Consider the following 23880-nt stretch of genomic DNA (forward strand, 5'->3'; position numbering starts at 1 on the left):
ACTTTCCTGTGTAATTCTTCCACCTGTCTCCTGGGTCAGGGTCATGCTGGCAGCTGTGACAGCAGGGCATCGTGTCTACTGTTCTACTGCTCCCAACCAACATTTTTAATCTGTGGCAGCGCAGAGAGAAAACATTTTCCTCACATTGATGGGAGTGTTGTTGAATGGATCAGTGAAACAAGTGTTGGATAAAAGGGAAATGGATGGGTTTGTGGATCTGCCAGCAAAACTGCTGCACAAAATGTCTCTTGGTGCACAGTTGACTGAGTTTAAACTAGACAAACACCCAGCAGGAACAACAAACAGACATAATGTGAGAAGTAAATCAGCTGGCCGCCGTCTATTCACTAAACATTTATGACGTTCAGTGGAACCAAACTCGGACATCAAGCTACCACGGCAGGTGGATGGGCCATAGGTTTTATGGAGACAATGGGAGTCTTTATGGCGATGGGCACGAGTATCTGTCTGGATGCAACTTATGAAGCATGATAATGTATTTGTCGAGAGCTGTTGTTTGGCCGCCGTGGAACAAATCAGTCTATTTAAGAGGCCGTAAAGCTGCTCCCTCACCACCGCTCTCGGTGGATGCCGAGAGGAGCCTCAGAGCAGTGTGTATGTGTGTGTGAACTTTCTCACCGGGTTTCACACCATCCAGAGGCTGTGCTGTATAAATAACCATCACTTGTTGACATTTAGTTAAAAGATCTATCAGAGCCCTAGCGTCAAAGCTGCAGAAATATGAAACACACTCATTTTAAATGTCAGTTCTGCCGCTGTCATGTATGTTGAGTAAATGCACCGTCATTAATTGCACAGTGGGTGGGGGTGGGGTGCAAAGGTTAGCAATTAAATCTCTGAGAGATTTAAATCATTAATGAATGTATCCACGCTGCCTGGTGTGTGTAGATGTGTGAGGTTTGTGATCCTCTGAGCAGGAGGAAACATGAATATGATGCAAACAGATCTGACATATCCATATGGCTGAAGGCAACACCACCTCCAACTGAATCTTGAAGACACAACCCCAACCATTCAATCTCTACATCATCATCATACCAATACTAAATGTCATCTTTACCTTTTGCCCTAAGCTCTAGACCAGGGATATTCAATTAAAATTCACTGAGGTCCAGTTACTAAACTTTCATCCAAGTTAAGGGTTCAAACCTTATAAAGTCCAAATGGTGTTTTATAGCCAACCCCAATGTCAATTAAGTAAAATCAACGAAGTACATTTTCATATTTACTGTCAATTTTCAATGCAGGAAACATTTAACATAGTGCACTTGTATAGTAAACAACTCACTATTTTACCATGAATAAAAGTAACCCCCAAGCAAATTCATTTAAGGGCCTGTATTTCAATTAAAGAGAACAAGACAGAATAGATTAGGGCTTTTCCCTCTTTGTTTATTTGTTTTATTTGTTTTGTTTTGGGCATAGACTGTGAAAAATATGGACGTAGCATCCGTGACGGCAGCCATTGGTTTTGGGGAGTCATTTTTGTGACTCAAATATGGCGGCCTGAACAGCGCCATGTTGGATTGGCCGGCCGAGAACCCGCCCACTGGCCTTGAAGCAGCTGTCCACGGACCTGCTCGGACCTGTCACTCAACGTTTCCGCGCCCTAATTGGCCAGAATTTTAACCTAATAACAGTAAAAAAAAATCACCCCCCTCAAGAGTGTGTGTGGGGGTAGAAACTATCGAATAAGACCAAAAAACGTGCTGACACCAGGCTTTGATCATGTTTATTGAGGACGTAAAGTCAGCGATTTTAACATGGGGGTCTATGGAGAATAGCCGTGTTTCCACTGCAGGAGTTCCTGGTAAAGGGAGGCGGTAGGAACTTCTACAGGAACCGTCCTCTCACTCGGCCCTCTCAGTGGTCGTGTTTCTACTGCAGAGTAGGACCCCGCGGCGACGTCATGAGTTTTGATCGCCGCTTAATCGCTGTGCAACAGTTTCGACCGTGACGTCACCCAGGCAGGTCACAAGCACATGCACAAAAATCATAACAACAACGAAGAAGGATGGAAGGGAAGGCGGTAGGCGCGTTTCTGGTTTGTGTGTTTGTGCACATGGCGGTTGATTGTAATCCTGCTTGAGTTTTTTTTTTTTTTTTTTTACTTTTCACGGCGTTCGCCGCAATGACTCAAACCCCCTCTGAATCTCCTTGGTGCCGTAGACTGCAATCATTGTCTGCACCTCATCATCGGTCCATTTGTGTACATCTTCCTGCTGTTTTCTTGTTGTTTACAGCAGTGTCTGCTAGGCTAATGCTCCCCTTCTGCTCCGCCTTTTAAAAATGCCGGTTGTTTTGGTGCTTTCTGGTAGCGTCAGAGCCTGCTCTAGCTTTAGCCAATTGGTGCCGGGTTAACCTCGTGCCCCACCCAGGAGCTTTTCAGGGCCGAACGGAGTACCTACCCTGGAGTAGGTACTCCGTTGGCCCCCGTAAAAGTTCCTGTAAATGGCCCTGTGGGGGAGGTTCCTGCAGTGGAAACACGCACCAACGGGGCTGGCCCCGTAAAGTTACCCCGAAGTTCCTGCAATGGAAACGCGCCTAATGCTGCTTTCTGACACCAGCCCCCAGAGGAAGCCGGGGGGATTGCAGTTTTTTGAACGCGGAAGTGAGCTTCACTTCTCAGACCGACAACTGCCCCCTTGGTTTTGGGTTCTTTTGGAGACCAAGGTGGCAAAGGCATCTTGGTAGCTGCACTGTCAGGCATTGTCCCCCCTATTAAACATGGAAAGAGGCTGAAAATCACAGGACATGTCTGGTGATACAAGTCAGTAGTCCTGAAATGTGTGTTTCTCTTCTATAATACCCATTCTACATTGCACAACATCAGGCAACGTCTTTTCACATAGGGGCTGCCTTCTCCTTTCAAACTGGGCAGAGCTCCGCGGGAGAACTTAAGTTTTTATTTTCTTTCCTTTCCTTTTCTTTTTTTTCTTCACTATTGTGTTTTTTTTCTCTCTTTGTGTTAAAGCCTTTGGAAACCTGACTATATATAGTAAAAATGCTTATATTATATCAAAGTCAAGTGCCTCATTAAGCATCCACAAAAGTCTGAGTGACAATAACTATTAATAACTATTAGAAAACCTGGTTTAAAAACAGCTCATTTTGCTATCAAGGCACTATTGAGGCCACTGGTCAGGACAGTGTGGGCGTGGCAGATAACGCTATGATTGACAGCTCCAGGGCTCTCAAGTCTCACGCATTTGGCGTGTGACACACGCATTCCCACCCGTTCACACGCTCACACGCCACACATTGTATTTCTCACGCATTTAAATTACCACGGTGACGTCCATCAAGTTGCACCGCTTTAACAGTGGAACAGATTTGAGGGCGCACTGATCACACGAGAGAGGTGAAAAGAGACAACAACACTGTTACCTGTTGTAGCCTACTGGCCTCAGCCTACACTGATCACTGCCTGAAGAGTTTGAAAGCAGCCTCTTAACTTCATGAACGCAGCTCAAACCAACCCGGTGCACGGCGACCAAGCTTTGATAAACACACCGGATGCGGCGCTGGTTTACAGTATCCTCCCGTCGCTACCGGAGCTTAATTTTTAAAAAAAAGAAAAAAAAGCGCTCGTCGGAGCTGAGAACAGCGGAGTTTCCTCTGTTACAGCTGATCAGCTGACATGTGGTCAAGACGTAGCTACAGACCTCTCACTGTCACAGAGCATCTCATCTCATCTCATTATTAGGACTTCAACCTCAGAGCTCTCTGTCCCCAGACTGTCCTGACCTGTCCCTGAACATCACACAGGGACAACATGGAGCTGCCTGAGTGATTGGTTACTGAGTTTTATCAATGTTTACATCAGGCTGAGTTCAACAAATCAGTTTAGCTACTGTGATTTAAGTAGATACAGAAATCATCATAGTGTAGTGGCAGGAAAGACCATTTAATCTGTAGGCTATACCAAATAGTGTGTTGGTCAAGAACAAGTTCAACTTAAAGTCAGAGGAAAATAAGGGTGTTTTTACTGTTCCTAAATGTAAAAATGGGTCACATTGGACCCTCAACATTATTTAAAGGTTAAATAACGTGTTACTTAAACATTTTTCATTGTGCTGTGCTCTAAAAATAAACTAACAAATACTAGTGTAGAATCCTGTATTAAGTGCCCAAAATAAGTGATTTGAAAAGTTTGTGCGCACTGCGCACGCGATAGCACATCCACATTCACTGCCCCCTCCGATTTTTGGGTTGCATGACGCCCCTGGTTAACTTATTCCAGTCATAAATCATAAATCATAAATATTTTTGTTTGAATGAATTTATGAGTCATTTGTCAGACATCCATCCCCACTTCAACCAAATCCCTGCTGCCGCTGGTAAAATCTCACTCTGAACTCACTTCAAAACTTGAGAGCCCTGCAGCTCCCTCGTCTTGATTGACATCTCTCTGGCCCTGCCCACTTCAAACAGTGTCATAGCAACACGTCAATGGCGACCGTTAAAAAAAAAAAAAAAAATCGATTGATTGATGCTATTTAGCCAGCTAACTAGACTACCAGCTTTCGTTTTGGAGCGTCATAACCGTCTTTTGTCGTAGTCTCACAGAAAAAAAAAGCTTTTAACCGTCACTCATGTCTGTGTGAGCGCCAGGAGGGGCTGACAGACACACACACAGAGACAAGGCAGGTCGCACTGGAAAGCTAATAAATGCTAAAAGCTAATCGCCAATTTACACACACCCTCCCTCCCTCCCCTCACCCCCCAAAAAAACGGCTGTATGTAGAGAGGAGTTGTGAGGAGTTGTGGGCACACAGCTAATATAATACATCCATGGCACACAGACAGACAGACACAGACAAGGTAGGTCGCGCTGGAAAGCTAATAAATGCTAAATGCTGATCGCGGATTTACAACCCCCCCCCAAAAAAAACCCGGCTGTATCTGCTGCATGTAGAGGAGTTGTGGGCACAGACAGACAGACACGGCAGGTCGTGCTGGAAAGCTAATAAATGCTAAAAGCTAATCGCCACACACACACACGATCCCTGTTGACATGGCTCTGGTTGTGAGGACTTGAGAGGAGTGTGGAGCGACCGTTAGCAGAACGGTTTTGTTCGCCGCCACTGGGGGGCTGGATGAGAGAACTGACGTGGCGATTTATGAGTGGTTCGGATTTATTGCGTGATAAATCCCAGAGATAACTCCGCCCAATTCAAACCTACTGTACAAAAACTTAAAAGACAAATATTTTGAATTTGGATGGAAACTTTTTTCTAATTATTTTTACATGTTTAATAATATGTACATAAGACCCTAAAATACATAGTTAGGAGGCTTTGGTGGATTTGGGTTTCCAGAGGCTTTAAGCACTTTGGAGCAGTTTGTGTTGTGTTTAAGGTTCTAGGCTATATAAATAAAGATGACTTCTTGAACTCAGTCATTCAGCCTCATGCTCCTTCTCAGCCACTGTGTTCCTCCAGTGACTGCTCCTTCATCATCTTCATTCTGCACAAGGCCTGTTTGGTCTTTAACGACACAGTGAATATACTGTAGCTTTTGTCTGTGTGATGAAGGTTAATTTGAACTAACAGAACCTTTTTCAAGGAGTCAAGTCGGTTTAGTCATGGTGCCTACATCTCATATCAGACCCAGCTTGGGTAGAGAGGACAGTGTGGATCATTGACGGCAGGTCCATCACTTGACCCACATGAATTAATGTTGTTACATGTTTCCAGATTATGGAAACGGAAAATGTTTGCGATCACCTCAGAAAGATAAACTCTTCAGCCCTGTAATTACGTCTGGTAAGAACAATCCGGAGATGTTTTCTTTCCTCCTTCTTTCTTCTCTCTCTGGTCCATTTGTCTGAGGACAGAGCCATTATTCTCTATTAGAAAGCTTCTCATCTGTGGAAAATAGCTCACACAAATGGAGCTAGTGCCTTGCCTGTCACCTCTGTTCATATTACATAAAAGCCATTGTGTTGAAGCTTTTAATAATCTGTTGTATTATCTCCCCTTGTCTCTGCTCTCTCTTTGAAGACGCTCATTGTTAGTCAGGGGATTGTTAGTCATCCAAAAGCTGCTGATGGAAGACGAGCTGCAGGAATGCATCATTCTTAAAACACCAACTAATTATTTTACATTAGAACAAATACGTATTCCATTAGGAACTGTTGTAGAAATGCATTCCTTTTGTTGGCACAGACAAATGCATCAACCCCTGAAATGCTTGTCTAGTTTTAAAGGGGTGCACCGGAAATATAAAACTGTTGTGGCTTCTACTGTTCAAGCTACAGAAACCCTGATGCTCATGTAGGATCCTGTTTTCTGTAGAGTTGTGAATGAGGAGTTCTAGTTTTATGCCAGTGTTTTCCTCACCCACTCACACCCCAGAGAGGTATTTACATAGTTTTACATTTATTCATCTGTCAAATGCTTTTATTCAAAGCAGCTTAGTAGTGAGGGACATCACTTCAACTCATACGGTTCGCATTCACACACACTGGTCCAAACGCTGCACCACTGGCAAAGTGTCATGTTTCCACGACGACTGACCAGAAAAAGACGCATAGCACGTCATGTTTACATGACTCCAGATTGTAAAAGTGAAACTCTGAGAAGTAACGCTAAACTTTAGCAATGGAGACACTTTTGCAGTACACAAGTATGTGGGTTAATTTGCGCTGGGCATTTCTTTTTCTTTTTTTTTACCTTTGTATTTTCCACTCTGAAAATAATAGATTTTGAAAATTAAGCAGAAAACACCCTTAAATGGGACATATTATGGAAATATCACTTTTTGAAGGCTCTTTAACATATATTTAGGTATTTGTCTTGCCTTTCGGCCCCCAAACTGTGAGAATTGACAAAATAATCTCCCTCCATGTGGTTTTACGAGCTGTTTCCTCGGTTGTCTTCCAGTGATGTAACCAGGTTTCGAATTTGCATAACCCCACCCCTACCTGGTAGCAGTAAAAGGGACGGGGCAAGCAGTGGTTTATTTGCATTTAAAGGGACAGGCTCTGAAACCAGCCGTTCTGAACAAGGCTGTTTAGAGAGGATGAAAAGAGCTGTGATGTTTGATCCTTTGGGGATTTTGACCAAAGCATGTCTAACCCTAACCCTAACCCTTTAAGACACCTGGGAACAGTGTAGTTGGGAACCTTCAGCTTCTATTTAGCAAGGTGAATACAGTTGAGTAAAGAAGTGCAGCGAAGGTGCAGTATGTAATTATCACAGTCACATACTGAAGGACCATCCATCCATTGGCTCCCAGCTTTTCCATGCAGGGTGGTGGGGGGGCTTGAGCCAATCCCAGCCATCTCAGCTTCTCTAACCACTCCACCCCTGAAAACAGATATTTGTTTAATTCTTAGTGTGTGGTCTTTTTGTGTTTAGGCTATGCTCTTTCTCCTATTTATTTATTTATTTATTTATTTATTTATTTGTATTTATTTATTTGCACCATAAAAAACGACAATTACAAAAAACAGAAATGAAAGAAGAATAGTAAGTGCAGGAGAGGTTAAAAAACCCTACATGGGCTTATAAGAAGCACCTCCCCAAGAAATATACACATTCAGAGGATAAATCAACAACAGCAATATGAGAAAGCAACAACAAATAACAACAAAAAAGGAAGCAATACAAGTGCCATTTTATAGCACACACTCAAAGAAGTCAGAAATAAAAACATGGGTATGTATAAATATAAAATAATTGTATTTAACTGAGTGTATGAGCATGTAAAGAGATAATGATCCAATGACAAATATACTCGAAAAGAAACTATTAGGAACTTTGATTTAACAGGTAAGCTTTCAGTCTTAACTTAAAAGTATTGAGGGATGAAGATAATTTAACAACATGAAGATGGGAATTCCAAAGTATGGAGCCTCTGTAAGCAAAAGAAAACTGAGTATGAGTAGTGCGGCAAAAAGGGGGATGAAGTTTATCAGTGTGTCTTGTGTTATAAGAATGGACCTGAGAGTTAACTGTAAAGAATTCATGAAAGGATTTGGGCAGCAAGTGTTAAAGATGGATATATTCATAAATAAATACACATGATTGAAGTATATTAATATCGTAGACTGACATTATCTGAAGATTCTTAAACAGAGGGGCAGATGGAGACAAATAATTAGAGAAGGTGGCTAATCTAACAAATTTCTTTTGCGCGATTAATAATTTCTGTAAATTAGAAGGATAAGTGCTAGCCCAAACAATATTACCGTAACTGAGATGTGGATAAATTAAGCTATAATACAGTATATTTAAAACTTTCTGAGATATGAAATCACGAATTTTTCTGATGATACCAATGGATTTCAACACTTTATTATTAACAAGTTTAATATGTTCGGACCATGACAACCTCTCATCAATTATTACCCCTAAAAATTTGGTGGAGGAAACCTGAATTATATCATTATCCCCAATAGTGATCTTAGCGCTGGATTTACAATATTTTTTATTTTTTCCCGTAAATATAATAAAATTAGTTTTTTTTACATTTAATGTCAACTTATTTATCTGGAACCATTCAGAAAATTTAATAATGCCAGAATTGGCTTCACTAATTAAAGAATCAAAGTGACTGTGAGTCAAAATCAGATTAGTATCATCAGCAAAAAGTATTGGTAGCATCGTGGAAGAAACAGTTGCAACTTTTTTGAATTCAGAGGTGTAGGATTGGTAAGAAACCTCTTATATAACTTATTTTTGGTTGTTGAGGATCTGTGGAGGCCGGACGTATACCAAGGTTTTTTATACAGTACAGCAAGGTTCTTTTTTGATTGTACCAGTGGAAAGCATAAATGAAATGCCGAATTATGAATGAAATGGTGCGCTGATGCCTTAATTCACTTCTCTTAACCTTTTATTCTTTGGTAAACCACTTTGTAGTCTGGGTTTTACTCATTTAAATATGGGTGTCATGTGCACAATGCTGATGTCTGACCCCACTGTTTACAATAATTAGGCCAAATGGAATCATATTACATTTAAACACAAAGAGCTGAGTGCTGAGGACTCCTCACATGATGTTGGTTCATTAACACACAGTTATGGAAATGAGACAAAGTCTACAGTAACACCAGGCCTGTACCACACTGTGGAGATGTGGTACAGGCCTGATGTTGCTGGACTGTTCAAGCCTACCTCTAAATAAGTTTTGAGTGCATCTGAACTAGTTTTCTAATCTAAACCTGAACCTTTGAAAGCACAAGGACCAATCCATCTGATATGTGTGTCATTTGTCTGTCCTCAGCATCCTCCCCATGAAGCAGGGCATCCTGCTGGGCCAGTACCTGGGAGCCTTCAACCTCATGGATACGTTCAAGGGACGCTCCAGAAAACAGGACTGAGAGAAAAGCGGAAGAAGTGAAGGACGTCCAGAACAGAAGGAGACATGAGGGGACTAAAGCCAATTTATATCAACTCTTTTAATCTTCCTAACGTAGAGGTGGGATTATAGAGAGGACAGCACAGAAGTGGATTGACTTCAATGAATATGAATACAGAATGTCCTCTATATGTTGCCCTGTAGCATTGTAGCCTAAATAACCTTAATATGCTCGTTTTTTAATGGCATGAATGAAATTATAATGTGATTGATGTGTTTTCAAGGATGAACAGATGAGATTCCTTAATTCAATGTGAACGCCCTTCCTATGCCTCGTGGTATTTTCCTCCTCAACTAATACCAAACAAAATGAATGAATGAATGAATCAGCTCATGACTGTTGGTGGGCTTTAAAAAGAAGGGCTAGATATACTGGAACTTTATTATATTATATTATTATATTAGTCTCCTGCAGTCAACACACAAACTCCTTCGGGAGTTTTCTTCTCTCATTGCTTTATCTTTGAAAACATACATTTTATATGTTGTAACTATGGTAACATAATGAGATAGAACTCAAGTAGTGTTTACTGTAAATAATGCCAACAGGAGAACACACACATTAACAGTGAGCTCATCCGTTGTCCTGCTGTCTCCCCGTGAACCTGTCAAAAATAATATGGTCAAATTGTATATTAATTTTATACAACATATTATTTTAATATTAACATCAAGATTATCTCCACTATCAATTTACACTCACTGCACGAGCTGAATGTGTTTACTGTGAGATCAACAGTTATGTAACCATAGTTATCTTTTATATAATGTTTTGTTATTAATCTGTGGAAGGATCATTTCATAATATCGGGGCCAAGTGCTCGTACTCAGGTGACCTCATAGATCTGTGATGCCTCATGGACAGCCAGTCCAGACCACTCACAGCTCCTTAAGTGACTTCAGAGTGAAAGTGATGCTAATACTCATCTTTTGTTTTTGACGCCCGCCTCTATAATGAGAGCATGTACTGACATTAACTGTAATTAGTTAACACTGCATCGGCTAGTTCTGGACAGCCCTCTGCTCTTCTTCTTGCGTCCGTACATTCACATAAAGGTCCACAAACACATGTGGATGTGCTTTACCTGTAATCTGTAGGATACTTCATGAAGCTTTACTTTTGAGGGATGTACATTTGTCTCAAACAGTGTTGAATGAGTAAAGTGGCAGGACCGAAGTATGAAGTATGTTCAGTGAAGTAGCGAGTTCAGGTGAACTCCGCCCGCATCCATTAACTTTGTGTAACAGTGTTACCTCTTGTTTTGATCCTGGTCATCAAGCTATTGCCAATAAGAAAAACTTCCAAACTGTTGACTGGCAACACTCAGCGCTGTGCTGTAACATTTCACTGATACCTGGTCAGACCTGAAGTTATAGTTGTTGATTTTTCCATGTTCTTTTTTCATGTTTTTTCCATTTTCATGTCAGATTTTCATTGATCATTAAGCATGTTTACTACCATGCTCTACATTTACTACCAACCCTTTATAAACTAAATGTATGGGGATATCTACCGCTGACCATTAAACTCCAATGCCATATGTAATTGTGAGTCATATGAGTGTATGTAAGCTGTCATCTTTAAAGCTACGTTTGTTAATCAGTTATAATGAATGTTGTATAATGAGGAGTGTCAATCTGTTGCCTTAATCAGGACTGAAGTCTGTATCTGATGATACACAGTGATGTATATCCTCTTTGTTTGAAGGGAAACTTTCATTTTGAAATTTCTCATTATTAAATTTCCAATTTCACATACTGTTTTATGTGTCTTGAGTCATTTTATCAAGATTATGAGTGAAATCAAACTATCTCTTATTTCCCATAAGTAATATTTCATATTCCCATCATAGGATGATGAACTGTTTGAATGTGTGATTCCCAATGTTTGCTGCCATCCTACATCCATGACCAACAAACACTGAATCTGAGGATAGTTGGACCATGTAGAGTTCACTTGTTGCATCCTACATTATCCAGGAGAAGACAGTGAAAATAAGGGTTGTGGGCATTGAAGTGGGGCACAACTATAGAGTAATTACCCCAGTAAAAGGCTCAACAGTATGAACTTAAACACCAAACTACAGTGGAGGACACTGTCTGTCTAACCAGTGAGTTTTTTCCAAACGCAATATACATCTCAAACCCAGCACAACTCAGACAAAGATCAGTTCATCCCAAGGACAAAACTCCAGGACAAGAGCTCAGCTACATTGTATACGGTGATTTAAATCGAAAGGAACTGGACTTGGTTATTTGTCTAGGAAGACGTTTCACCAAGTCCAGTTGCATTCAATTCAAATTTCCTTGAGATAACTATGACCTGGACAAATGAGAATATTCACAGGCTTATTGTATACGGTGTCTGATGCTTTGACCTGTAGAGAAACCAAACAGCCACTCCACAAGAGCCTGACACAACACAGGGCAGAACCCACCACCACCACCCAGGTTTTTGGTCTCTCCCCAGACAATTGACGCAACTCCAATTCACACCACAGCCCATGTGAACCTAACAACTCACATGACAGCAGGCTGGGGGAACATCCCATAAACAAGTTGTTGGGGCACACATGTCCGGTGATACAATTTTATGTGGCTGGCAAAAAAGTTACATATTTCTTTTATTAATGGCCGGTATCTAGCTCACACTACAAATCCCATAATACACAGCTACTGCACAGTCATGACCAAGTGTGACAGTTGAGGGTCCTGTCACTATGCCTCCAGTTGATCATGTGCCCTGGCTACTTGGCCAAGAGGATGTCCCTTTGGTCAAGTGGTTAGCACACATGACTCTTACCTGGGAGTCTGGGGTTCAAAGCCCACCTGGGCCCTCTTCACCTTGACACACAAGCAATAGGATCAAGCTGCTGCTCTGTTGAACAGCAAATGGGCAAAGAAGTTGTCTCTGATTCACACCTACACTCAGCTCAGGACCGAACCTCAAACGTTTCAACTGGCAGCCAAGAAAAGATGCCAAATATCTGGCATGGACAAAAACTATGTTTTATTATTTTTCACATCCTTTTTCTGAAATCAGTTTTCACCAGCTTGTTCATATCAGATATATTCTCAATTTGCTTGAAGGTACCATTAATGGAAAACAAAGGTACTTTATTTTCATTCAATATTTTTTTTTTTTACTGTATACTTGGTATTTATGATAAAAATAACAAAAACAACAACAACAATGTCTGTTTGAGTCTATTTAATAAATGTCAAAACTATTTGGCTTGTGACATACTTCGCGTTTGAGTTTGACACTCCTGCATTAAGATGAGAAACATCTTCAAGCAACCTGAACAACTAAATATCTACGAAGACATGTTATAGTCTGGAGCATCAGGTGATCCAGTGAGTGATTACATGGGACTGGAGCAGAGAATTTAAAAATTGGCTCATGAAAGGAACAATACAAAGAAGACAAGGCTTAAAGTGCTACTAACCCATTAGTAGAAACTCACTGTAGGCGGTAGCTTCTCTAATAAAGTATCAGGCTGTGTTTCAGAGCTGAAGTGAAGTGTCCATCATTATGAGGTATGTGATCCATGCTGCTGACTGAGAGGAGGAGGAGGTTCAGTGTAGACTGCTACTGCCATCCTGTGGAAAAGTGTCTGACCTACCCTCAGTTAAAGGAATCATCTTTTCAGAGCAGCTCATCCTCTGCCTGTGTACTGGGCTGGAAAATGCCATATTTGGTTGTTTTTTGTTGTTGTTGTTGTTGTTTGTTTGTTTTGTTTTTATGTTAACAGACCCCTCCCTGTTTTTTCATTTAATATTTGAAATATTCCTGACACATCACACTTGATACAACACCACATATTGTTTTCTAACACATTTCACATTTGCATCAGTAGATGGTGCTATTGCACCACTGTGGTACCACTGCCGCCCTGCTCTTCTCATGCACAGCTGTGGTGAAGGGATGACCTGTTGAATGATTATGTTTCAGACAGAATTCATCTGCTAAATCCGAGTTAAATGATTTCCTCATTATGTTTCATTCTGCATCTAGGAGTCAAAAAGTTACACCAGACTTATACTTACAGATTTCAGTTCAGCTTTTAATCGTGTGAAGTGTGAAGTGCAGTAAACAAGATCATTCTAAAGGAGCACCTACGACCTTGTCCACACGGAAACAGAACTTCACCCAAAACTATCTTTTTCTTGTTCGTTTTGAAAAAAATCTCCAAAAGCACATCATCCTGTCAAGAAATATCTACATACACACGGATCCACTGAAAACGACTCAAAACGCTGTGGTACATACGCCTGGCCTATAACGCTGCCACACATAAACACCATTGTTTAGTATTTTTGGGGGCCTTTTTTTTAGCTTTATTTGACAGTACAGTTGAGAGAGACAGGAAATGGGGAGGCAGAGAGAGGGGGAATGACATGCAGCAAAGGGCCACCCAATGCGGGATTCAAAGTGGGGCCGACATCATCATTTCACAAAATATCCATTTTGGTTGTCTTCACGAAAACACTTGGGTGGCATTTTGAGATTTTCGCACCCATTTCCAAAAAATGCTCTTTTCACCATTTCAAAACGATATGAAACGCTAAAACAATATAAAAAAAAACCTTGTGTTTCACTGAAAGCTCTAAGACTGTGTACTTTCTTGTATGCTGATGACATCACTGTCGTCTTTGCTCGTCGGACTTGTGCAATCAGGGGACACAGTTCATCCAGTGGGAGGTCAGTGTCCTGATTATTCATGAACATTAGACAATGAAAATGAAGAGCTGGCTCTTCGGGGACACCACTATTTTCCACCTGTTCTGTTTAAGACCGTGTGTTTGGATGGTAACTACCTAAAGTTTTACAACCAACACAGAATACATTTTTAAAAAGGCAATGCAGCGCTTGTATGTGATCAGGAAACTGTGCTCATATGAGTTAAACCAGAGTATTTTAGAGGATGTTTACTGAAGCCCAGGACTCGACTGTGCACTGAAAAGCAAATAGGCTACTAACCACTGCACCACCATGTCACCACCCACCACAGTTAATTATAATGTGGAAAAAATATTTAGTTTGACAGTTTTTTGTGAATTTTTGATAAGGAATGGGTATTGTATGTGAAATGATGAACACAAGGGCTTTTGTATCTTAGTTTTTTCTATAGAAAATGATAATCATACAGCATGTTTTTCTTTTTACAAAACAAAAACTGCAGTGCCACAATTATACATAATTTCCCTCGTCATTATTTAGACTTCTGTCAATTTTTGCTGCTCTCCGCATTTGTATGCCAGCACTGGATGGATGTATAATTGATTCCACATGTTTGCCACAGAGAGTAGGCTATATGCTATCATGAGCCCACCAAACCTTGTGTGACAGTTGAGGGTCCTGTCACTATGCCTCCAATTGATCATGTGCCCTGGCTACTTGGCCAAGGGGATGTCCCTTTGGGTGACTGGCAAGCGTGTATGACTCTTACCCGGGAGGTGTGCGTTCAATCCCCGCCCGGGCCCTCTTCACCTTGCCACACTTGGAACAATGTTCCAGCATTTATTTACTTACAGAGGAGCATATCAAATAAAATATGTTGATTTTGGTCATTTTTTAACACTCACATTTTGCCCATGAAATGTTTTGATCCACCAGTTCTACTCTTATTTAAAGTTGAATTCTAAATTGTATGTAATATTAAGTTTTGTACCAGCCATTCATAACATTCGTAACATTCTCCTAATGGGCTCTTTGCACAGCTCCACTACTTCCCGGACTTAATGCTGCTCCTTTGTTTCCTGTCTTACATTATTGGACAACCTGATTAATCCAGGTGTCTCTGAGTAGTCACAATGGTCAGACACACCTGGATTAATCAGGTTGTCCAATAATGTAAGACAGGAAATGAAGGAGCAGCACTAAGTTCAGGAAGTATTGGAGTTGTGCAAAGAGCCCATTTAGACTGACTACAAGCACAAGTTTGGTTTGAAAACATGAGGTTTAATGAAAACTGAATGAAAGATGAAACGACGAGACACATGACAGTTATGAAGCCTTGTCAATTCTTCCCCTCAGATGCAATACATAGAAACAGTCAGCAGATATTATTTTGACTATCAAATGCTTCTACGCACTGAATCACTTCTAGGGCAATTGTCTTGAAGTGGTTCAGTGCTTTGGAAAGCCTCGGCTGTGTGTTTACTTCGGAGGGCAGTGTGAATTGGAGTGGGTACATGTCAAAGTAGAGTTTGTGCACTTGGTAGATGAAGCAACGTACTGTATGGTGTCACACTCTAATCAGGTAACTAACTCCAAACACCTGCAAAGATTTCCTGAGCCTTTAAAGTCCCCCTCCAACGACCCTTTTTAGTTATTTTAAAGCATTATCTGTGGTCTTTAAATTGTGATAATGAAGTTTTTAGCCAAAATCACAAAACCTGTGCCATTTCCCAGGGGCTCCTTCTGCACAGCACCAGTAGCTCATTAGCAAGGCACCTCTGCGAGGTGGGCAGTGACTGCGCTGCTCTGCAACCACCCAGGGTCCAGCTGAACTAGGGACTGACTGACAGAGATGACGGTGGAAAGCTGTTAAAAAAATTGTTTGTTAGTATTTTCTCGGTGAGAAACTGTGGCGGACCCATACAGACTGTTGCAGGTCACCTTACACCGAGTTGTCAAACCAGATGCAGAGCGGGGCGGGAGCTTGTAGCACTAGTGCCCTCCCCTGTAGTTGTGATGCGTCAACCCCAGTCTCCCTGAAACTGCCAGTTTGCGTCTGCCATTGGTTTACAGCAATTGAAACAAGGCAGAAAAACTCAGAGATGCAATCTTGCACTTATTCTTCTGCTGATATGTCCTCTAACATCAGAAAAATGCCACAGGAACATGTGAAAAGCACGAAAAACATGATTTTCATTGGAGGGGGTCTTTAAATGGTCTCTGAGGCCATGTTCACAAATTGTCAACATTGTTGACCATTGTTGTGACTACTAAGGTCAGAGTCAGACACACCTGGATTAATCAGTTTGTTCAATAATATAAGACAGGAAATAAAGGAGCTTGTTTAAGTTCAGGAAGTAGTGGAGCTGTGCATAAAGCCTATTCAAGAAAAGAAGGCTGCATTTGAAGGAGCCTTCAAAACGGGACAGCCTTGGTCACACTGCGGTGACACCTTCGAAGGATGCAGTCCCTGAATAAGGGCTACATTCAACACAGGGACACTGAGGAGCCAGACCGAGACCTGAATCCAAACCCAGGATACAGAGGCTCAGTGAAGGTGGTGTTGAAGGTGTAGATGTGGATCAGTGAGTCAGAGGAGACTCTGTAGAAGGACAGAGAGCCAGCAGGATAGTCCACATACACTGCTGCTCGGTCAGAAGGAGGGATGAAGAGAGAGGAGAGGAAGGAGGAGCTGGCTGTTTCTCTGTTGTTGTGACAGACGGAGTAACAACCTCTGTAGACGTTCAGTCTCCAGGATTGGTTGTTTTTTCCAAACCCACTATCTTCACCGTCTCCTTTCCTGCTGATTCCTCTGTAACTCACTGATGTGTAAACATCTCCTCTCCACTCAACCTCCCAGTAAGAACGACCAGTCAGACCAGTTGTACACAGCAGCTGAGGCTGAAGGTCAAATCTGTCTGGATGATCAGGATATGGCTGATCTTCCTCCACATATGGTTTCCAGACAGTTTGATTCTTCTGTTCACTGTGTTTGTGTCCATTGTGAGTTGACAGGAATCTGATGGAGAGAACAAGACACAGCTGTATATTATTGATCATCTGATCAGTTATTGACAGTTTGATGAAGACTCACATGACGTGAGTGACTCATGTCAGTAATGTGAAAGTGTGAAGATGGTTGAATGAGCTGCTTTGTTTCCATGAATCAAAGTAAAAACACACTTACACTTCCTCAGACCTGGTGTCAACCATCTGACTCCACCAGGCTCCACCCTGAAAAAAGAAGAGAAGAAGGAGGTGGAGTCTTCATCTTGTGTTGATACAGAGCAGGAGGAAATGAGGAGGAGACACTATATTCTAACAGTAAAGGGTGCACCTATGGAGCTCCTCCTTTATCAGACGGTGTGTGTGGATGCAGCAGCCTCTCCATACCTGAGAGTATCCAGTCTCCAGTCTGGATCCTCCAGTCCAGCAGACAGCAGCTTCACTCCTGAGTCTCCTGGATGATTGTAGCTCAGGTCCAGCTCTCTCAGATGAGAGGGGTTGGAGCTCAGAGCTGAGGCCACAGAAGCACAGCCTTCCTCTGTGACCAGACATCCTGAAAGACTGAACACATACAACACACAGGAACCCTCTGTCGACATCTGCTGCTGTGTTCAAGTGTCATCAGATAAACAGCTGGATGGCTCCTCACCTGAGAGTCTCCAGTCTACATTGTGGACTCTCCAGTCCTCCAGACAGGACCTTGACTCCTGAGTCCTGCAGGTCGTTGTTACTCAGGTCGAAGTGTCTGAGACTAGCGGACTGGGAGCTGAGGACTGAGGACAGAGCTGTACAACTTCTCTCTGAGAGGTTACAGCTGCTCAGCCTGAAGGAATGATCATGACAAGAAGACACATAACATCTGTGTTAAACTGTGATCACCAACAATTAAGAGACTAACCAACATGAGAGAAAATAAAGATCTGAGTTTTCTCTGTAGGTCACAGGGAAACAACAAACTGACAACAATAAAATGTTTAGTTGGGTCAAAGTTGACTCTACATCTCTAAACAGTGACCAGTGAATATTTGTTGATTAACCAGAGTTTATATTTGTTCCATTTCACACAAACAGTAACTTGATCTGACCTGAGAGTCTCCAGTCTACAGTGTGGACTCTTCAGTCCACCAGACAGAACTTTGACTCCTATGTCCTGCAGGTTGTTACTCAGGTCCAAGTATCTGAGACTGGAGGACTGGGAGCTGAGGACTGAGGACAGAGCTGTACAGCTTCTCATTGAGAGGCTACAGCCACTTAGTCTGGAAAGATCATCAAGAGGAATGAAAGAAGAAAGGAGTTTATTTCCTTTCCTGTTGAAAAGACACATATGTTTTTATCTAATAATGAATACATCCAGTCTCTACACTTACAGAGCTTTGTTGGAGGCTTTGACCACTGGCAGCAGCCTCAGAAGAGCCTCCTCTGAAGCAGAGTATTTCTTCAGGTCAAACACGTCCAGATCTTCTCCTGAAGTCAGTAAGCTGAAGACCAGAGCCGACCATTGAGCAGGAGACAATTTATCTGTGGAGAAACGTCCTGATCTGAGGGACTGTTGGATCTCCTCCACTAGAGAACGATAATTCAGTTCATTCAGACAGTGGAACAAGTTGATGCTTTTCTCTGCAGAGGGAGTCTCTTCAATCTTCTTCTTGATATACTGGACTGTCTCCCAGTAGTCCCTTCCTGTCTTTGACAGCAGACCTCTTAGGAGAGTCTGATTGTTCGGCAGGGAAAGACCCAGGAGGAAGCAAAGGACCAAGTCCAGGTGTCCATTTGGACTCTGTAAGGCCTTGTCCACAGCACTTTAGACTTTAGACCAAGATGCTGTTTGTTGTTGTGACATCAGATTGACTTCAGAGTTGAAGAAGGTCAGATGGACATGAAGAGCAGCCAGAAACTCCTGAACACTCAGATGGACGAAGCAGAACGCCTTGTCCTGGTACAGGCCTCTCTCCTCTTTACAGATCTGTGTGAACACTCCTGAGTACACTGACGCTGCTCTGATATCGATGCCACACTCTGTCAGGTCTGATTCATAGAAGATCAGGTTTCCTTTCTGCAGCTGCTCAAAAGCCAGTTTTCCCAGAGACTCAATCATCTTCCTGCTCTCTGGACTCCAGTGTGGATCTGTCTCAGCTCCTCCATCATACTTGATCTTCTTCAGTTTTAACTGAACCACCAGGAAGTGGATGTACATCTCAGTCAGGGTCTTGGGCAGTTCTCCTCTCCTTCTAGTCTTCAACACCTCCTCCAGAACTGTAGCAGTGATCCAGCAGAAGACTGGGATGTGGCACATGATGTGGAGGCTTCGTGATGTCTTGATGTAGGAGATGATCTCTCTGGCCTGCTCCTCATCTCTGAACCTCTTCCTGAAGTACTCCTCCTTCTGTGGGTCAGTGAACCCTCTGACCTCTGTCACCATGTCAACACACTCAGGAGGGATCTGATTGGCTGCTGCAGGTCGTGTGGTTATCCAGAGGCGAGCAGAGGGAAGCAGGTTCCCCCTGATGAGGTTGGTCAGCAGCACGTCCACTGAGGTGGACTCTGTCACATCAGTCAGGATCTCAGTGTTGTGGAAGTCCAGAGGAAGTCGACACTCGTCTAGACCGTCAAAGATGAAGACCACCTGGAACTGATCAAAGCTGCAGATTCCTGCTTCTTTGGTTTCAGTGAAGAAGAGATGAACAAGTTCCACCAAGCTGAACTTTTTCTCTTTCAGCACATTCAGCTCTCTGAAGGTGAAGGGAAATGTGAAGTGTATGTCCTGGTTGGCTTTGTCTTCAGCCCAGTCCAGAGTGAACTTCTGTGTTAAGACTGTTTTCCCAATGCCAGCCACTCCCTTTGTCATCACTGTTCTGATTGGTCGGTCTCTTCCAGGTGGAGCTTTAAAGATGTCTTCATGTCTGATTGTTGTTTCTGGTTGGTGTGGTTTCATAGATGCTGTTTCAATCTGTCTGACCTCATGTTCACCATTGACCCCTCCAGCCCCTCCCTCTGTGATGTAGAGCTCTGTGTAGATCTGGTTCAGAAATGTTGGGTTTCCTGCTTTAGACATCCCCTCAAACACACACTTCTTCTGCAGGTCAGATTTGAGTTTACGTCGACAAATTTGAGCAAAATGTCCTGAAAGAAAACACAAGAAATATGATCAATGGGAAAATTTTATCATTAATTTCCTCCAAAGAACAATGAACAAGTTTTGTGTTGATGTCAGTAAACGTCTCATTTGTCCATCATGTAGAACCTTTTGAGAAATCATCTTACTGCTCAGCAGACAATCGGCCAGCTCCTCCTGCTTCATCCTCCTCAGGAAGTTCACTGTGATCTTCACTAATGCCTCTTTGCTCCTCCTCTGCTCTTCATTGCCACCCTCCAACACCTCCTTATCCTTGCTCTTACATTCTGAGCATCCTGGGTAAAGACTCAGAGACTTGTGAATATTCTTCAGCTCATCCTTCACATAAGTGACCATGTCCTTCTCCAGCAGCTGGAACAGAAACTCTACTATGAGTAACAGCATCAAAGTAAAACTATGGAACCAAACATCAGATCCATGTTGGACAGACTGACAATCCACTGGTGTCAAAGTGCAGCATGGAGATGACTGTGAACAGATGGAGCAGCAGCTGTTGTTGTACATGTACACACCTGAAATATGGAGTCCAGATGTGCTTGATGTTGCTGGGCAGAATGACCAGTGGTAACCCCTGAGCTCTCCTGGTCCACTCTGTGGAGGAATCATGAAGAATAAGCTCACATCATGTCTGTCAACAGAGACACACACAAGCTAAAGGTCCATGAAGTCAGGTTTGATGTGACAGCCAGTGACAGTGATCAGACAACTCCCTGTAGAGGTAACAGTTTACTACATCCCACTGAGAATCAACAGCTCAGTCTGCAGCTGTTTGTGGCTTCAGCTTGAGTCTTACCTCATCAGTGTGGACGTTCACAACACACAAAGACACTCTGGCCTCAGACTGGTCCAACAACACATACAAACTGGTTGTTTTCTACATTAACCTGAGTCTGAGTGTCAGTAACAGCTTACATCGGATCAGCTGGTACTGGTCTTCTTTCAGTGTAAGATTCTTTTGAGTTGTTGATCTTTAACAACAGATAGCTGGATTCAGGAGAGTCTGATCTCTGCTGCTGGGTCCTGAAACAGCAACACAATTGTGTATCTTGGATCAAAACCGGTGGAAAAACACAACAAGAACATTTTGGTGAGAAAGGTGTTTCTGACTGTTTAAAGTTCTGACCTTCCACCAACAGATTGCTTGAAGTGAATAGGATGGTTCTTGGACCGGTCACTTTTCATGGACACCACACTTGGTTCAGGTTCAGGTCCAGAGTACCGGTAATCTTTGTCTCTGACCCTAACACACACAAAGATTTTGAAGTTCATACTAATGATGGAGAAGTGATCGGAGTCATGGACACTTAGAGATCCTGATCTGACCTTTGACGTCTGGTCTGGTTCTCATGTTCCCCGCACAGAGTGCTTTTAAAGGGAGGGGCTCCCTCCTCTGTGTCCTCACACTGATCCATGCTGCTGAGGTCACATTCACGTCAGCTCACACACACTTTGTAGCTTCACCTGCAGAGGAAACACACATCATTCATCAACTGATATTTCCATCATGTGTCAAGCTGTTCCCCACTGATTGGTTTTTCTTTTTTGTTTCAGTGGGACGGAAAAGAAAGCTTCTGCACTTCTACTCTCAGTCCACTAGGTGGAGCCATGGAGCTGCAGTGAAGTCATTCTGAACCACATGACCAGAGAGGCTGATGTTGTGGGGTGAGTCAGTTTCTCACAGATCTGTCAAACTTAAGGAGGCAGCAGAAGAGTGAAGACCACATTTAGTTCCCACAGCACTTCAAAGCAGCATGAGGACACACAGGTGGCCAACAGCTGCAGTCTACTTGGAGAACACAGCACAGTGTAAACAGTAAAGTGTTGTTGTCCACACAACATGCAGTAGTCATAAACTGGTGGCCCGATGGCTGAATCCGGCCAGTTGAACCTTCCAATCAGACCCACGACTGAATTCCAAAATTGTGAGGATATACTTTGCTTCAAAAAATCCGCTACTTGTACAGTGCTTTGCCCTTGCTGAGCCAGTGCATGTTTTTATGGAGTAACAGGTCATCATGAGTAGCTGGAGATTCCACAACGAATCTGCAGAACAGGCATTGTTGTTGATTATCGTCATTGTTTTGTCCATAACCTTGCGTTGAAGCCAGTGATGGGCACCACCCAAAAATATTAAGTCAAAATATCTATGTCACTCCAGGTGACTGACTGTGGTAGAGGTGACAAAAGCTAAAAATGCATTCAGTTATGTAAAAATATATATATATATTAAAAACTTAAAGCAGAAGTAAGTGGTCCGGTCGTTTTCGCTAATGCTGCGTTCCAGGCAGGCTTTTGAAATCGTAAATTACAGCTTCAAGTCACAACTTACGACTTTGTAGCGTTCCAGGCAACCCACTCGTGTTTTTCCGACCTGTTTTACCGGTGAAAGTCACTATAACGGCCACTCGTAACTTCTGACCCGTGAACTCGTACCAGATCGAACTGGTACGACTTCACGGTCGGAAAAATACGAGTTTCCTTGAACGCACCATAACAGTCCTCGTCCCTACGTCGCCACATTCACGGCGTCCCTTGGCTGCACACACAGCCCTGCATGCTGTTCTCTCTCCTCATTGGATAAAAACTGTAGGATACGATAAATGTTTTCTCCTCGGCTCAGAGCAGAGCAGAGTGACTGACAGACCCGTGTTTCGGTCCAAACACTCTATGTAAGTGATTGCTGTCGGAAGATATAACTCTTTAAGACTTATATTAACACAAATATATCACTTACTTCTGCTTTAATTATTAGGCCTAAATTTAAATTTAATTGTCATTATATTTGAATGTCCGGCCCCCGAGGTGTCTGTCGAGAAAAATTCTGGCCCTTCAACAAATAGTTGGTGACCCCTGTAACATGTATCCCAATAAAAATGAAGAAGAGAAAATCAGCTGTGGATGTCCATCAATGTTTATATTAAAATGCTCCTTATATCTCACACATTGACTTGAGAACAAAAAAACACAAGTTCTAGCTCACAGAGTATTTCCTCTTTAAAGATCTGAACACCTGATCCACCTTCAGAGGATTCATACTGCAGCTATCTGGGCCCCACAGTGGTGATCTGTCCACCACTGGGATTTCGTATCCTCAGGTGACAAGGTGTTAAACAACAAGTTAAACATTAAAAAACTGCTCACATTACCTTTAGAGGAGAAAATCATCTGCGACACCAAGTTGGTTTAAAGTGAAACTAAACAGCAACATGTCAACAAGCAGATAGACCTGTGTGTATGTGGAGGGCGGAGGGTCAGAGTAGGCTAACTGCCAGGAAAGGAAGGTGCAAGATAAAGATAAGAAAACTTATTGCACAGAAACATTTGAGAGAATTTTAATTGTAGTTTAGAGACATAGTTTACAGTTATCGAGGTATAATCAGCTACCTGAGCAAGTAAGGCAAATCTTTTCATTAAGTCTAGATTATGTACGGATATTTATCAGCCTGATCCAGTAGAGTTGACCCTAAACAAACACAATATATACACTAAAAATTATATTTAAGTCATTAAGTTGTTAAAAGGTCAAACTACTTTTGTACAAATAAAACTCCTTGTTTATAATTTAACCTGGGTAAACTTCCACAAAAAGTGTAGAAAGTGAAACTAATAATGCAGAGTAACTGCCAGGAAATTAAGGTGTGTTCAAGATAAGCTTTAACATTAATGT

General features: G+C 42.3%; 2 protein-coding genes and 1 pseudogene across 4 annotated transcripts in view; 1 reads left to right on the forward strand and 2 right to left on the reverse strand.

The window, feature by feature from the left end:
- The window catches only part of LOC146971000 (epidermal retinol dehydrogenase 2-like), a 48379-nt gene extending 38729 nt beyond the window's left edge, over nt 1-9650 (forward strand). For both annotated transcript variants that reach the window (XM_085804874.1, XM_085804875.1), the window contains exon 7: nt 9256-9650. In XM_085804874.1, the coding sequence (XP_085661000.1) occupies nt 9256-9352 (97 nt within the window). In that variant the 3' untranslated portion in view covers nt 9353-9650. The remainder of the gene's footprint in view (nt 1-9255) is intronic.
- A 6624-nt stretch (nt 9651-16274) lies between these two features.
- Nucleotides 16275-20597, reverse strand: LOC146971001 (protein NLRC3-like; annotated as a pseudogene). Its single transcript, XR_015038117.1, has 6 exons — nt 20342-20597; nt 18448-20200; nt 17730-17903; nt 17468-17641; nt 17262-17308; nt 16275-17093 (listed from the first exon to the last, which is right to left on the reverse strand). The product of XR_015038117.1 is annotated as a protein NLRC3-like (transcript).
- On the reverse strand, nt 20597-23398 carry LOC146971002 (uncharacterized). Its single transcript, XM_085804892.1, has 5 exons — nt 23360-23398; nt 21537-21674; nt 21337-21453; nt 21126-21233; nt 20597-20804 (listed from the first exon to the last, which is right to left on the reverse strand). Exons 2-5 carry the CDS (start codon nt 21623-21625, stop codon nt 20660-20662), a joined length of 459 nt encoding a protein of 152 aa, XP_085661018.1. The 5' UTR covers nt 21626-21674; nt 23360-23398; the 3' UTR covers nt 20597-20659.
- Between the last annotated feature and the right edge of the window lie 482 nt (nt 23399-23880).

The sequence above is a fragment of the Trachurus japonicus genome, chromosome 17 (assembly GCF_045865225.1).
Source record: "Trachurus japonicus isolate A0001 chromosome 17, Traja_1.0".
Taxonomy (NCBI): domain Eukaryota; kingdom Metazoa; phylum Chordata; class Actinopteri; order Carangiformes; family Carangidae; genus Trachurus; species Trachurus japonicus.